We start from the raw sequence: 17,447 nt of genomic DNA, 5'->3' as shown, positions 1-17,447 counted from the left end.
GATTTTTCTGTTGAAATGTTCATACATTTTGTTTCAGTAATGTAATTGACTAGATGAAAAGATTAAACAACAATGTAAACAAATAGAACATTTATTTAAAACAATAGTTTTAGGTTCCTTACTGTATCAAATATTTTTGCAACATTTTATATTTATACCAAAAATAGGAAGAAATACAAGAGTGCATAACATTCTGTAACTTATTACCAGTATTAGGTTAGCTTAGCTGTCTGGCTTTTTCTAAAATTAAATAAAACACTTAGGAACAATCCATCCACCCACCCACCCATCCATCCATTCATCCATCCACCCTCCCACCCTACTCACTTCTTTCTTTCCGGGTCGTGGGGGTCACTGGTGCCCATATCCAGCTATCACTTTTGCAAGAGGTGGGGGACACTCTGGATAGGTCTCAGGTCCATCACAGACAAATAATTCAAAATGTATACATACCCTTTCCAAAAAATTAGAATATCATGGAAAAATTATTTAACTTCCATAATTCCGTTCAAAAAGTTGATCTTTAATAGATGATATATTCAAGGACCACAATATAAATTTATTCAATTATTTATTTGTTTATTCATGACAAAAACATTGGATTTAAAAACAGGATTTCAAAAAATTTGAATACTGTGGAGACATCAGCCCAAATGTTGCATGAATGTTTTAAACTGATTGTGACACACTAATCATCTACTAAACTCAAAGCGCCTGCACAGGTTTCCCCAGGTGTCATTAAATTGCTTCAGTTTGGTTCAATTGTCTCAGTTCGGTTCAATATGGGGAATACTGCAGACATAACTGGCCAGAAGACCATCATTGATACCCTCCATAGGATGGGTAAGCCACAAAAGTTCATAGCTAAGGAGGCTGGCTGTTCACAGAGTGCTGTGTCCAAGCATATCAATGGAAAGTGTAGTGGAAGGGCAAAATGTGGCAGGAGAATATGCACCAGCAAAAGAGATGACCGTGGGCTTCAGCTGATTATCAAACGGAAAAGATTCCAGAATCTGGCAGAGATACAGAAAGAGTGGAATGAGGCGGGAGTCACAGCTTCAAAAACCACCGCATTCAGATGCATCTGGGAGATGGGATACAACTGTCGGGTTCCTCGGTCCTTTTTTCCGATGAAAGCAAAGTGTGCCTTTCATTCGGAAATCAAAGTCCAAGGTTTTGGAGAAAGAAAGGTGAGGAACAAAGCCCATACTGCTCGAGGTCCAGTGTGAAATATCCACAGTCAGTCAAGATTTGGGGTGCAATGCAGTGCAGGTGTTGGTAAACTCTGCTTTCTTAAATCCAACGTCACCGCAACAGTCTACCAGAATGTTTTAGAGGACTTCATGATTCCTTCTGCTGAGGATCTGTATGGAGATGCAGATTTCATCTTCCAGCAGGACCTGGCCCCTGTCGCCAGAAGCACCAAAACCTGGTTTGATGCTAATGCCATCACAGTGCTTTGACTGGCCAGCCAACTCGCCAGACCTAAACCCCATTGAGACTCTATGGGGTATTCTCAAGAGGAAAATGAGGAGCACCAGACCCAACAACAAAGAAGAGCTGACAGCAAGCATCAAGGACATCTAGGCTTCCATAACTCCCAGTCAATGCCACAGGCTGATTGCCTCAATGCCACGTCGCATCGAGGCAGTGATTAAGGCAAAGGGATTCCCAGCCAAGTATTGAAGATTGACATATCATTTTGAAAGTACCATATTTTGATTGATTTGTTGTGATTCTAATTTGTCTTTTTTTTTCTGCAAAAACTGAGAAGTGTGGGCTGATGTCTTCACAGTATTCTAATTTTTTGAAATCCAGTTTTCTTGGGTTTCATGAGCTGGAAGTCCAAATTATGTTAAAAATAAACAAATAAATAAATGAAGAAGTTTATATTGTGGTCTATTATCTATTAAATATTAACTTTTTGAATGGAATTATTGAAGTTAAACAACTTTTCCATGATATTCTAATTTTTTGGAAAGGTTCTGTATATACAAAAGTAAACAGACATCAGCCTACCATAGTGTATTAACCTTTAACTCAAAATAAAATGCAGACTTAACAGGTTTTTTTTTTTTTAACATACTGAATAATATTTGGTAAATCTTTAGCAAAATTTGAAAACGTGAAAGTTTGCACAAAATCTCTTATGAAGTGTAATTTATAAATCATAAATTTTATCATTTAGAACTGGCTCTAGGCGATGTCTCATCTGGCCTCTCTTCAACCTGTCAAAGACAAATTACATTAAGTTTGTTGTATAACTTGTCTATAAGTTTTAGTATAATATGAGAAAAAAAAAGTTACCTTTGTGGTTCAGCTGCATCAGAGCTTCTCCCACTTTATTTTTGTTTCATGGTGGAGTTGGAGTGCAGCTTTATCACTAAAAAAGCTAGGTGAAGGAATAACGTTGGTTTGGTCCATCCATCCATCCATCCATTTTCTTCCGCTTATCCGGTGTTGGGTTGCGGGGGTAGCAGCTTAAGTAGGGAGGCCCAGACTTCCCTCTACCCAGCCACTTGGGCCAGCCCCTCCGGGAGAATCCCAAGGCGTTCCCAGGCCAGCCGAGAAACATAGTCCCTCTAGCGTGTCCTGGGTCTTCCTTTGGGTCTCCTCCCGGTGGGACATGCCCGGAAACCCTCACCAGGGAGGCATCCAGGAGGCATCCTAACCAGATGCCCGAGCCACATCAACTGGCTCCTCTCGATGTGGAGAAATAGCGGCTCTACTCTGAGTCCCTCCCGGTTGATCAAGCTTCTCATCCTATCTCTAAGGGAGAGCCCAGACACCCTGTGGAGAAAACTCATTTCGGCCGCCTGTATCCGTGATCTCGTTCTTTCGGTCACAACCCAAAGCTCATGACCATAGATGAGGGTAGGAACGTAGATCGACCGGTAAATTGAGAGCTTTGCCTTTTGAATCAGCTCTCTCTTCACCACAACAGACCAGTATAGCGCCTGCTTCACTGCCGACGCTGCACCTATCCGCCTATCGATCTCGCGTTCCATTTTTCCCTCATTCGTGAACAAGACCCCAATATACGTTAACTCCTCCACCTGGGGCACGACCTCCTCCCTGACCCGGAGAGGGCACTCTACCGTTTTCTGGCTCAAGACCATGGCCTCGGATTTGGAGGAACTCATCCTCATCCCAGCCACGTCACACTCTGCTGTGAACTGCTCCAGCGAAAGCTGTAGATCACGACTTGTTGAAGCCAATAGGACCACAACATCTGCAAAAAAACAGGGAAGCAATCCTAAGGCCACCAAAACGGATCCCCTCAACACCTTGGCTGTGTCTAGAAATTATGTCCATAAAAGTTATGAACAGAATCGGTGACAAAGGACAACATTGGTGGAGTTCAACTCTCACTGGGAACGAGCCCGACTTACTGCCGGCAGTGCGGACCAAGCTCTGACACTGGTTGTACAGGGACCTAACAGTCCGTATCAAAGGGCCTGGTACCCCATACTCCCAGTGTACCCCCCACAGGGCTCCCCGAGGGCCACAGTCGAATGCCTTTTCCAAGTCCACAAAGCACATGTAGACTGGTTGGGTGAACTCCCGTGCACCCTCCAGGACCTTGCTGAGGGTGTAGAGCTGGTCCAATGTTCCACGACCAGGACGAAAACTGCATTGCTCCTCCTGAATCCGAAGTTTGACTATTCGACGGACCCTCCTCTCAAAAACCCCTGAATAGACCTTATCAGGGAGGCTTAAGAGCATGATCCCCCTGTAGTTGGAACACACTCTACGGTCCGGTCCCCCTTTTTGAATAGGGGGACCACCACCCCAGTCTGCCAATCCAGGGAAACTGCCCCCGATATCCACTCAATATTGCAGAGTCATGTAAGCCAACACAACCCCACAACATCCAGAGCCTTAAGGAACTCCAGGCAAATCTCATCCACCCCTGGGGCCCTGCCACTGAGGTTTTTTTTTAACCACCTCGGTGACCTCAACACCAGAGATCCCAAAGTCCCCTGGCTCCGCTTCCTCAGTGGAAGACGTGCCGGTGGGATTGAGGAGGGCTTCGAAGTATTCCGCCCACTGACCCACGACATCCCGAGTTGAGGTCAGCAGCATACCACCTCCACTATAAATAGTGTTGGTGGCATACTGCTTCTCCCCCCCCCCCCCCCCACACACACACACACTCTGAACACCACTCGGGTTCAGATCAGGGGGGCCATTCCTCCCAACCACACCCCTCCAGGTCTCACTGTCATTGCCCACATGAGCTTTGAAGTCCCCCAGTAGAACAAGGGAGCCCCCAGGAGGCACACTTTCCAGTACCCCCTCTACGGACTCCAAAAAGGTAGGTAATCTGAGCTGCTGTTTGGCGCATAAGCACAAACAACAGTCAGAACCCGTCCCCCCCACACATAGGTGGAGGGAGGCTACCCTCTCATTCACCGGGGTGAACCCCAACGTACAGGCACCAAGATTGGGGACAACAAGTATGCCTACTCCTGCTCGGCGCCTCTCACCAGGGGCAACTTCAGAGTGGAAGAGTGTCCAACCCCTCTCAAGTAAACTGGTTCCAGAGCCAGAGCCATGTGTTGAGGTGAGTCCAACTATTTCTAGCCAGAACCTCTCAACCTCACACACCAGCTCAGGCTCCTTCCCCACCAGAGAGGTGACATTCCACGTCCCAATAGCCAGCTTCTGTAGCCGAGGATCAGACCGCCAAGGTCCCCACACTCGGCCACCACCCATCCCACATTGCACCCGACCCCTTTGGCCCCTCCCACAGGTGGTGAGCCCATGGGAAGGGGGACCCATGTCTCCTCTTCTGGCTGTACCCGGTCGGGCTCCATGGGTAAAAGCCCGGCCACCAGGGGCTCGCCAGCGTGCCCCACCTACAGGCCCAGCTCCAGAGTGGGGCCCCGGTGTCCCACGTCCAGGCAAGGGAACATTGATTCCATTTGTTTTGCTCATCATAGGTGTCTATGGGCTGCAGTTTGTCTGGTCCCTCACCTAGGACCTGTCTGCCAGGGGTGACCCTGCTAGGGGCATGAAGCCCCTGACAGCATAGCTCCTAGGATCATTGGGACACTCAAACCCCTCCACCACGGTAAGGTGGCAGCCCAGGGAGGAGTCGTTTGGGCCAGCGTATTAAAAAAAAAAAACCTAAACCCCTCGCCTTCGACTGAACTGTCTGCTCGTAAATCCTTTTTGATATAGCAGGAGATTAAGAGGGAAATCTTCACAGCCTTTGTGGAATCAGCTGGAAGTTTGTTGCAGAGTTCGCTGGTCGGCTTCTTTCGCTTTCATCTTTCACACAATTTGTCGTATTTCCAAAATACTGTACTGTAATTTTATTCGACACTTCTTGCAAACAACCATGCTCTTTTTAAGCTCTGTCTTCCTCCGGAACATTGTAGGATCTGAAATTACTTTTAAAGATGTAGGAGCAGGTTGAATCGCGCTGTTCTCCTGCTCCATGCTTGCAGACTCCATTCACATAAAGGGAGCTAGCTAACTAGCTTGCTGTACGGTGGCCTACAAGGCCAAATTCTACGGTGACGGGTGGACATGTAATGTGATATGCAGTACGCTTGGGAGTAGGAGTGGAAAAAATAAAACTTTAACGCGTTTTAAAATCTATTTTTGGGCCGTTAGAATTGATTCAGAATCACCAGGACCAAGAATCTAGAAACTTTAATAAATCAATTTTTTCTGCGACCCTGCATAACGTAGATTAGAACCAAAGGCAGTCTCAAATTCCTGTTGGACTTGAGAACAGAAAGTTGATGAATGATTTCTCTTGATGATAGTTGTTGTATTCCAGAGTTTCGTCATCTGAAATATGATTAGTTAAGGTTAGAATAATATGATAGATGTTTATTTTTCTCCATCTTGTGTTGGTTCCACAGGAGACCTGAGCATCTCTGCAGACAGACTCGGTGAGAAAAAGTCCCAGAATGATTTTGCTTTGTGGAAAGCTTCAAAACCTGGAGAGCCATCGTGGGACTCTCCATGGGGCAAGGTGAGGCTTCAGTCATAATTTACACCATCTGAAATCAGACTTGAAAGATAATTTTGATGCTTTGAATTACGAAGTTATGCTGTACCTTCTTCAGTAATCAAGAAAGAACAAGCGAATTGTCAGAAAAGTACCTGGCAGTTAATTTAATCAGCTGTAATATTTTAAAGCAGACATTTTATTTATGAAAAATCAATTGCATTATGTATAAAGTAAAAGAGTTTTTGAATATCAAAGATTTGTATATATTATATAATGTAATGATTGTTCCATATTTAATCTATTGTATTGAAGTTTGGGGAAACGCGATTAAAACAATTACAAATCCTATTTAAATTTTACAAAAAAAAGTGCTATAAGAATTATTAGTAGGAAGAGCTATGGTCACCCAACAAATATATTTCATCAATTGAAATTGTTAAAATTTTATGATTTGGTTGAATGTAGTATTTTACAAGTCATGTATAAAGCTCTTAAAAAAATATTACCCCCAAATATTCAATTAAAATTTGTTAAAAAAGAGAATCATTTTAACCTTAAGGGAATGGAAATGTTTGTAAAACCTCCATTTAGAACTAGTGTGAAGGAGCTGCGTTATAGTTCAGGGAATAGGATTATGGAATTGACTTAATATCGCCATAAAAATTTCTAAAACAATTTATATGTTTAAAAAGATGATTAACGTAAAGTTGTTAGGAAAGTATACCATGTGAAGAATGCCTGATGTTTTTTGTTTCGCTCTGGGTATCTCAGCGTGACCTCAGCAGAAGTAAGGAGTACCTTCAGGAGGATTAATCCGCACAAGGCAACTGGCCCAGACAACATCCCTGGAAAAGTGTTGAAGGAATGTGCTGATCAGCTCTGTGAGGTGCTGGCAGACATCTTTAACACCTCACTTACCCTGGAGACAGTTCCCACCTGCCTGAAGACTGCCACCATCATCCCAGTCCCAAAAAGCTCTACAGTGACTGGTCTGAATGACTATCGGCCAGTGGCCCTCACCCCGATAGTCACTAAATGCTTTGAAAAACTGGTCATGACACATCAAAACAACCATCAACATCAACAAGGACCCTCATCAGTACGCATACCGTGAGAACCGATCAACAGAGGATCCAATCTCCTCTGTGGTCCACACTGCGCTCAACCACCTGAAGCAGAAAAATTCTTACGTCCGTATGCTCTTTGTGGACTTCACATCCGCCTTCAACACCATGATCCCCCAAACCCTGATGGACAAACTATCCACACTAGGACTAAGCCCCTCCATTTGCAACTGGGTACTAGACTTTTTAACAAACAGACCACAGTTAGTGAGGATCCACAACCTCTCCTCCTCCACCATAACCCTCAGCACTGGCTCTCCTCAGGGATGTGTGTTGAGCCCCCTCCTGTTTACTCTGCTCACATATGATTGTGCAGCTACCCATCCAGGCTGTCACATTGTAAAGTTTGCAGATGATACAGCGGTGGTGGGATGCATCACAAACAATGATGAGTCCAGCTACAGGCAAGAGGTGGAACACCTGGAGAGCTGGTGCAAAGAAAATAACCTTCACATCAATGTGAAGAAGACAAAGGAGATGATTGTGGACTTCAGAAGGAACAAAAACATCTACACCCCCCTGAACATAAGAGGATCTGCGGTGGAAGTGGTCTCCAGCTACAAGTACTTGGGTGTACACATGAATGACAACCTCAGCTGGAGCAACAACACCACCAGCCTGATCAAGAAAGCTCATCAGAGACTCTACTTCCTCAGACGGCTGAGGCGAGCTGGTCTGGGAAGCTCAGTCCTCACCTCCTTCTACAGGTGTGCAGTGGAGAGCATCCTGTGCTCGAGCATCAATGTGTGGCATGGAGGCTGCACAGCTGCAGAAAGAAAAGCTTTGCAGAGAGTGGTGAAGGCTGCACAGAAATCTGTTGGAATCAGTCTCCCCACCATCACAGACATCTACACCTCCAGATGCAGGAAGAGGGCCACCTGCATCATGAAGGACCCCACCCACCCAGCACACACACTTTTTGCCCCACTCCCCTCAGGAAGGAGGTTAAGGAGCATTAAGTGTAGAACCACTAGACTGAGGAACAGCTTCTACCCTGAGGCTGTTAGACTCATGAATCTCTAACTAGAATAATGACTGTGAAAAACCATATCATGTTGCTGCTGATCTGTTTCATGTTGCTGCTGATCTGTTTCAATGTTGATGTGTTCATGCGTGCACATCTGCTCACAGACTCATGTTCATGTTTGTGGTGATGTTCAATGTTTTATGTTATGAGTGCTTAGTGTATATTTAGTTGATGTTTTTCTTAGTTCATATCTTAGATGTTATTACTGTTTTTCTTATACATTTTATTGTTGGATGTAACTGGGACCTTGTGTACATAATTTCGCTCCACCACATGTACCACATGAGGTGCGAATGACAATAAAGAAACTCTGACTCTGACTCAAGCCTGAGTTGTTTGTTTGTTTAAAGTTATTAGGTCCGAGCAGCGAAATGCTGCGGAGGCCTATTGTAATCGCTCTTCAGGCCCGAGCTGCAATTTTTTTCTGCCAAATGAATTGGCGTTTTGGGGGCCTTAACATATCCCAAAAGTCACCAAATTTGGCGGACGCAACAGGACACGAAAAATTACGTATTTTAAGGGCGTGGCAAAAATTGCAACTGAAACGGCTCAAGAACGCCACCTACAAATTTACAAAATACCTTCTGCATTAACCTTAGTTTGCCGTAGAAACATGAAATTTGGTACGCTTGTCCAATTCCCCAAGATGCACAGAAAACCCTCTGGCACCAATGTTGTACGATAAACAGGAAGATGGCCATTTTGAAATGCCGGCCCAATTTTAACACCTTTTTGGCGGTTTACAGCCTCCGCATTTGAACGAACTGCTCCAAGGGATTTCGCTCAATTGGTTTCAAACTTGGCCACTTTGGTCAAAAGGCATGGGGGGACGCAAGTTATCTAAACGGTTTGTTTCGGAGCATGCTGAAGGGGCGGGGCCAGACCTCAAAGTTTGACATCTCGCCGTGAAAAACAAAATGCTAACAGCTCCTACACGAAAACTGTCTGAGATATCAAACCTTCAGTGATTGATCCACATCCGGTCCCCTGCAAGACTGAATGGTCAAATCATGATATCGCTTAAGCCACGCCCCCTGACAACAGGAAGTATAAAGTTTTACGTTGAACGATCCCTATCTGACCCCTGTTACCTGATCAGCATGACAGTGTGTCCAGTGACTGAAGACATGTTGGTGTAATTTGTTTCCAACACTGTCAGTTTTGGATGGAGCATGTGGGTGGAGCGGCGAAGTAAGACGTAAAGCTGTCGCCATAAGTTTGGCTCTAAATTCCAGTTTTGAACCGAGGTGCACCAAAATCAGTATGATCGATCATTATCCAACCCTTGAACAGAAAGCCATGATAAGTGGCCACTAGCCTCCACAGCGCCCCCTAGAATATTTTAAAACCTCAGCCCCAAGCCATTTTTGGACCGATAATTCTGAAACTCAGTGAACATCTGTATCTTCTCAGGACCTATGAAAAAGTCTCTTGGAGCCCTGGGCCAAAACTAACAGAAAGTCGGCCATTTTGGGTCAAAGGGTCATTTTTGGGCGTTTCTTATTGCGAATTTTAACCAACTCCTCTTAGGAATTTTGAAGGATTGCCTTCAAAGTTGGTTGATATGCCCTTAAGACATTGGAGAGTAAAAGTTATCTAAAGCTTGCGTTTTCGTATGTGTTAAAGGGGCGTGGTATCACCTCAAAGTTTCGCTTGACGCTATAAATTTCCAAACACTAACTTTGACATTGAATGACCGAAATGCACGACACTTGGCACAACTAATCCCTGTTGGATGCCCGATGATCCACTGTGGTCATTTTTTGACATCATCAAAGCCCCACCCCCTCGGAACAGGAAGTCACTTTTTTAACTTGGAATGCTCCCGCTTTGACACCATTGACCTAATCAGGATGATCCTGTGTTAGAAGACAGATAATATGGTCCGACTTGATTTAAAGCGCAAACCGTTTTTGCTTGAGGATGTGGGTGTGGCAGCGTGGCGAATTAAGAAGTGACACCTTTGCAATACGTTTGGCTCTAAATTGCACAGATTTCAGCCAAGGTGCACCAAAATCACTATGATCGATCATTACCCGCCCCTTGAACAGGTATCCATGATAAGTGGCCAATAGCCTCCACAGCGCCACCTACATTATTCCAACAGTTATAGCTCAGTGATGCAACATCCGATCTGCACCAGATTTATTGTGCTTCATCAGTGAGGACTTTTAGACACACTGATATTGTTGTTTAACATATGACTCAAGTGCGCTCCCTAGATTATTCAAAATGTTATATCTCAATGATATGTTATCCAATCTGCACAAGATTTTTGGTGCGTGATCAGTGAGCACTTGTATATAAATTTTTATTATTTAACATTTGACTCCAGTGTGCCCCCTAGATTATTCCAAAACTTATATCTCAGTGATATATCATATAATCTGAACTAGAATTTTTGTGCATTATCAGTGACCACGTCTTGACACATTGATATTGTTGATTCATGACATCACTTAAGCCCCACCTACTCATAGAAAAAACTGTTGATTATTGGATGACACTTCCAGCTACGCACTGTGTAAGATATTAGACTGAAACTTTGTTTGCTAACGGTTGATTACCACACTTGACATGTTGAAAAGCATAAAGGAAGTGCTTGTCAAACATTCGCCACAAAACAGGAAGTCACTATAACGCCTTCAGATTTTGCCTATAATTGTAAGACCTGAAGCTGGACAAGTAACAGCATCGACGGATGGTGATGTCGAAGATTAGGGAAATGCGCCCCGTGGTGAACGTTTGCGGGATTGGCACGACAGCGTTTGCGATGGTGACTACGTGGACTAGCTGGAGCTCCCGCGGTCGCCATAAGGCCGGAGCAGCGCTTTGCTGCGAGGGCCTCCAATGCTGCTTGCAGCTTTAATTTTACTTTTTTTTTTTTTTTTAAATAAGGGGCAGATATCAAGTATTTTTCCTTCTTTCTACACCCTTTTCATTCAATGTTTTTTTCTTTTTGATGAATTTGTTTTTTCATTCATTCATTCAACTTTTATTTTGACAGATTAATCACATTGAGCCTCAAAGACTCATTTATATGCGAGACCTGTTTAGACAGACAAAAAGTAGTGAAAATGGACACATGTAGGAATTGTTTATTTTGTTTATTTTAAATGAATGAATAAATTAAATAAAAAAAAATAATAACTGGATATACAGAAAAGTAGTGTGACTTTTAAAAACTGCTTTTGTTCTAATGAATGTTTTTCCAGGGACGACCGGGGTGGCACATCGAATGTTCTGCCATGGCTGGTTCTATTCTGGGGGAGTCCATGGACATTCATGGAGGGGGGTTTGACCTTCGGTTCCCACATCACGACAACGAGCTGGCTCAATCTGAGGTCCTATTTGTTCAACTGTTACAGTACTGTGCAAAAGTCTTCATCCAGTCATTATTTCTTTCATGATTTGCTTCCAAAGAGACAGATTGTCTCACTCCAGACTGAAACTGAGAGGAAAAACCCTCAGACCTTCAGAAAGTCTGAAGAGCTGTTGCTGTAGACACCTTCAACTTATTACAGCAACGTTTAGCTCATTGGAAGGAAACTATAAAGACATCAGGACAGGAAGAAGACATCTAAATATACGGTATTTTGTTGAAAACTTTGGTATTAAGTGCTGGCACAAACTCTTTTTTTTGTCTATTAGCAAAATATAAAATGAACCAATAGAAATGCATGAAAAAATAAGCTATAAAATGCATAAACATTTTTTAATGCACTATTAAAATAAATATATTCATTCAACCTTTATTTAGACAGGTTAATCCCATTGAGCCTCGAGGGCTCATTTACAAGAGAGACCTGATTTCAACAAAGAATAATGACAACAGTGGACAACAATAGACAGTTATAAAAAGGCATACAGTTTTTTATTTTTTACAAATTAAGATAAGATGGCAAAAAAAGTAGCAAAAACAGCTTGATTATAAGGCGAATGTAGAAAACTAAAAACGTTGGTTACGTACTGTACCCCCAGATTCTCTGAGTATAGGCGCAGCCCTTTAAGGCTATCGCTAGTGGGTTTATCCTTTCACACGCAGAGCAGCACTGAAAACTTTAGTCCACGCCCACCTGCTGTGTGGGCCTCACCCCCGGTCCGTATAAATTACGGTGAGACCGGGTAATCGGCTCCCAAATAGCTTTTTTCTTCAGCCATTTAGGAACCAGTGAGGCCCAGAGCTTAAAGGGCTGCGCCTATACTCATAGAATCTGGGGTTACAGTACGTAACCAATGTTCTATTTCGTATAGGCTTCGCCCTTTAAGGCAATCGCTAGTGGGTTAAAGACAAAGCAGGATGTAGTCTATACCTCACTGGGTCCATGCAGATACAATATGAAGCGCCCGCTTGCACCAAAAAACGTTTCGTCAAGTCAGCCTTCTGTGTGCGTAATTACGTGCTGCGTATTTACGCGTTCCATGCACAGGAGCGCTCCGAAGAGAGAAGATTTCCGATGGGGGGAAAAAGGGAAGGCTGAAAAGTAGTCCTACTGCTGAGAATGGAAAAGAACAGAGGTTACGAATTGTAACAGTGTAACAGTGAGCAGAGCTGGTCCACAGCTCTTCAATATGAACTGATTAATAACAAATTAATTGATTAGTAATCAAATGAACTGATTGGTAACAGCAGTCATGAACTGATTAGTAACAATAAAAACAGCAGTCATGAACTTGTGACTGATAATAAATGTCTCACACTGTAATTGCATGTGGTCAGATGTGAGTTTAAAACGAAATTCCATGAAACAAGTAAAATTCATTCTGTTAGAACACTGAGAACAGAATGGGTCATGGAGAAAGCGGAAACATCACGCAGATAAATGCGAATAAATGAACAAGGCGATACAAATGCCGTACAAATGTCCTCCACTGTCACCCCTCCATGCAAAGCTGTAGAGGATGAAATTCCTCTGGTGGATTGAGCCCTAAGAGTCTCTGGAGACTCCAATCCTGATGCCCTGTAAGCTTCAGAAATAGCCTCACATAGCCAGTGTGAGAGGCGCTGAGTGGATAACGGGCGACCAGCAGATGTGTCCCTATAATGCACAAACGGACGCTGAGTCTGACGCAGAGGGGCCGTGCATGCTATGTAACATGCCAGCATGCGCACGGGACAGAGGAGATGAGATAATGCTTGCTTCCTCCTCTGATTTGTGAGGAGGGGGATAAAACCCCTCCAATGTTATCATTTTCAATTTAAATGAGCTTGTGATGTTTTTTGGTATGAAAGCTGGGTTAGGTCTCAGCGCACTGAGCTGCCATCAGCTTGAATCCTGTGGCATGAAGGGACAGCAGAGAGCGCAGATAAATCGCTCACTCTCTTTGCTGATGTCAAAGCCAACAGCAGGGCTGTTTTAAGTGACAGGAATTTAAGTGACACCTGATCTAAAGGCTCGAAAGGAGCTTTGATTGAGCTTCTGAGATTTTGCTTTTGGAAACTTTAATTCCTCTTTTTCTAGATGTAAATCACATTTTTTGGATGATTGTTTCCTCTGGTATCCGATGATGTGCAGTTGGAAATATTTTTACTGAAACTTTTTTAGTTTTGGACATTTGTTATGATGTGTAACCATGGCAACAAGGCAGTTTTCTACAGCCAACAGCAGCTGATTAACATCTCAAAAGCTCAAATAATATCTCAACTATAGCCCAAATCTCAGATGAGTTGAAAAGGATGTTCTGTGGATGCATTTTCATCTACCTGCCAGCTGTGCTCGAGTGTCTGACCACTGAGATCCTGGAACTAGCAGGAAACACGGCTCATGACAGCGGAAGGACAGGATCGTCCCTCAGTACCTACAGTTGGCTGTCCGCAGCGACGAGGAGCTCGCCAGACTGCTGGGAGTAGTGGCCATCGTTCTGGGAGGAGTTCTGCCTGGCATTCGGGCGGTCCTACAGCCCGTGGGAACCGGGCTGTAGGACCGCCCGAATCCCCCGGGCTGTAGGACCGCCCGAATGCCAGGCAGCCTGGGGGAACCGACCAAAAACACCCACTTTTGGTCTACAGAGAACCTCTTCTCGAACCGAGAGGCCAGCCGAGTCTGGGTGGACGGCACCTGCAGCCAGTTTCTTAGGATCCACTGTGGGATGGACCTTTACAAGAGATCCTTCCTATCTACAGCCATCAGTATCTATAACATCTCTTAATGAAATGAGGATAACGAGTTACAACAACAAATAATTTCCCTTTGGGATTAGTAAAGTATTTTTGAATTGAATTGAATTGATCAGAGCTCACAGAACCATCGTTAGGTCCCACTATGGAGCTAGTGGGCGTGACACCTGTCTGTGTCTCCGTACACCTTTTAGGAAATGCTTCATCAGCAGGTGATTAAAAACTGTTCTGTCACCGAAGCCCTCGTGACAAGAAGAAATAGCCGCAGCATAAGTCTTATTGTGCTGAAAGCTAAATTTCTGTCTATCAGCTACTGCATAAAGGACAGCATGCCACCTATTGGACATGAGATGGCCTCTACACATTTCTCCGTGCACCAGCGCTGAAAAGTTGTCCACTTTGATGTCTACAGCGCTGTGGTGGAAGCAGCTCGTGAGTCTTGGATTGTGCACACCACTTCTTGATAGAGACCCATTTTCTCTAAGCGGATCCGCTCAGCGGCCAGACCCAAATGTGCTGGCCTATTTCTGGGTGACTCCTGGTCGCTCCTCCCACCTGGAGGAGAGCATCGTCTCTCCACGGCAGTTTTCACGGTCGGCCCGATAACAGACACTGCAGGTTTGGGAACCACGGGATGATCACGCGCTCAGGGGCTACAAGGATAGCTGACAGTACTTCCTCCTGGACTCAGTTCAGAAACCGTGGTATTAGAGGGACTGGAGGAAACGCGTAAAGGAGCATTTTTGGCCACAGGCTGTGGGCAAAAGCGTCCACTCCTAACGGTGGGTCGTCCCGTGGGCTCAGTGAGAACCATAATGACACTGGACGTTCTCCCGTGTGGCGAACAGATCCACTGCTGCTCGGCCGAACCTGCTCCAAATCGGTGAAGTCAGCTATGAGTTGGAGCATGGAGGCTCCAGTCTCCATGGCGAGGACAGCCCCTGGACATTATGTCTGCTCCTCTGTTCAGGACGCCGGGGATATGTACACTGCTCTGATGGAGAGCAGGTTTTGTCTGCCCAACACAGCAGCTGTCTCGCAATGCATAACAGTTGGGCTGAGCGCACGCCTCCCTGCCGGTTTATGTAAGCTGCAATAACTCTGTTGTTTGTGTGGATCGGAACATGTTGATTCTGCAACAGGGGAGCAAAATGCTGAATCACATTCAAAACTGAGACATTCCAAGATGTTTATATGAGCTGATGTGTGAGGTGGCCACTGCGCCCCCACCGCTTGAGACAGGCACGTTCCTCTCCAGCCTGACAGGGACGCGTCTGTGAAAACTGAGACGTGTGACGTAGGCCTGCTGATAGGAACACCCTCTGACAGAGTGAAAGGGTTTCCCCAGTGATTCAGGTCGGTTCCCACGGAGGGGGGCACAGAGATCATCCGCCTCTTCTGACGCACCGGATCTATGCGCAGGCGGGCGAACCATCTCTGAAGGCCTCTCATGTGGAGTAAGCCCAGAGGAACCACAGCGTGAGCTGAGGACATCGTACCCAAAAGTTTAATGATAGAGACAGCCGTTACTACCCTGCTGGGTTTTACGCGATGAAGCTGAGTTGTCAGAGCTTTGGCTCTCGGCTGTGATAAGCGGGCTCTCATAGTGACTGAATTTAGCTCCACTCCCAGATAAACAATCATCTGGGACAGGAGAACCGAACTCTTTTCCCAGTTTATGGCAAAACCCAGATTCAGCAGGTGTGACATCAGCAATTTGGTTTGTGCAGCTGCTTCCTGTCTGGATCGAGTTAACAGCAGCAGCTCGTCCAGGTAGAAAAGAATTCTCATTCCTGCTCTGTGTAATGGCTGCACCGCCATCTCCACGCATTTTGAAAACGTGCGCGGGGCGAGGGAATAGCTGAACAGGAGCCTGTTGTACTGGTACTGGGTCCCCTGGAAGGAAAAGTGCAGGAACTTTCTGTGCTTAAAAATGATCCATCCATCCATTTTCTTCTGCTTATCCGGGGTCGGGTCGCGGGGGTAGCAGCCTAAGTAGGGAGGCCCAGACTTCCCTCTCCTCAGCCACTTGGTCCAGCTCCTCCGGGGGAATCCCGAGGCGTTCCCAGGCCAGCCAAGAAACATAGTCCCTCCAGCGTGTCCTGGGTCTTCCTCTGGGCCTCCTCCCGGTGGGACATGTCTGGAACACCTCACCAGGGAGGCGTCCAGGAGGCATCCTAAACAGATGCCCAAGCCACCTCAACTGGCTCCTTTCAACGTGGAGAAGCAACGGCTCTACTCTGAGTCTCTCGGATGATCGAGCTTCTCACCCTATCTCTAAGGGAGAGCCCAGACACCCTGCGGAGAAAACTCATATCGGCCGTGTAGTGATGTAGCTGTTAACCTCACTACTAATTAATTATTCTTAAAGCTAGTTCAAGCACAAAGAATATTAATTGTTTAATTACAACGGATTCTGTTCTTTTTCGAGTTAAATTTCTGTTATGTGACCAAGATAACTTGTGAGTGGAGTGTTTAATCAGTGACATGAGACACCATTTTATCTTTGACCCATCAGAATAAATGCGGTCATTTATTTAACAGAATCAAAATTTAACATCAAACATGTACACATTGATTTGCTGATCTGTTTCTGATTAATAAACTTGGCACGCTTTACTAAACAAGACAACAGAACATTACTGATTGATACTGATTCATCTCTGAAGGCATCTAGCTTGATTTACTGGCGAATAGAGAAGTTTAAGAGAAGGAATATATTTAAGGAGGAAGTTTTAGATGGATGAAAGTTTTGTGTTGAACCAGAACATGGCACCCTTCCTCCGACATCCAGCTCAGCCCTCCGGTACACTTCAGGACATGCAGCGACTTTGTTCCCTTAGCAGAGGATTCATCCACTCCGGAACAGAAGTCCATTGGTACGCTCCCTTTTCAGCGTCTCCGGTTAGAGTAGCTGGGGTCATCAGAAATCGTGACGAAGTACTCGGTTCAACCGAATAAGCTTCCTTAGAAGCAGACCCGGCTGCAGAAACTATTCAAAGGGGGGGCATTCTATTTTTTCAAGGGGGCATATTTTTTTCAACAAACATTTTATTTGCTTCAAGTTGAACAGCGGCTCTGTGACCACCCCTATTACAGTGCTGTGAAGAAACAATCTCAATAAAATCACAAAATCTAAGCAAAAATATAAAAAAAAAAAGAACAAGACAACCCAACCTGTAGAGCTGTGTTCATTCAATTAAAAGT

At 44.8% G+C, this 17,447-nt stretch overlaps 1 protein-coding gene across 1 annotated transcript in view; it reads left to right on the top strand.

Annotated features, from left to right (window-relative positions):
- cars1 (cysteinyl-tRNA synthetase 1) overlaps positions 1 to 17,447 on the top strand; it is a 232,039-nt gene that overhangs the window by 120,691 nt on the left and 93,901 nt on the right. Inside the window, exons 12-13 of the mRNA XM_037694988.1 lie at positions 5,880 to 5,992; positions 11,338 to 11,466. Coding sequence (XP_037550916.1) covers positions 5,880 to 5,992; positions 11,338 to 11,466 — 242 coding nt within the window. The remainder of the gene's footprint in view (positions 1 to 5,879; positions 5,993 to 11,337; positions 11,467 to 17,447) is intronic.

This window comes from Nematolebias whitei, chromosome 2 (assembly GCF_014905685.2).
Source record: "Nematolebias whitei isolate Nwh7 chromosome 2, NemWhi1, whole genome shotgun sequence".
Classification (NCBI taxonomy): domain Eukaryota; kingdom Metazoa; phylum Chordata; class Actinopteri; order Cyprinodontiformes; family Rivulidae; genus Nematolebias; species Nematolebias whitei.
This window is presented reverse-complemented; position numbering and strand designations above follow the sequence as displayed.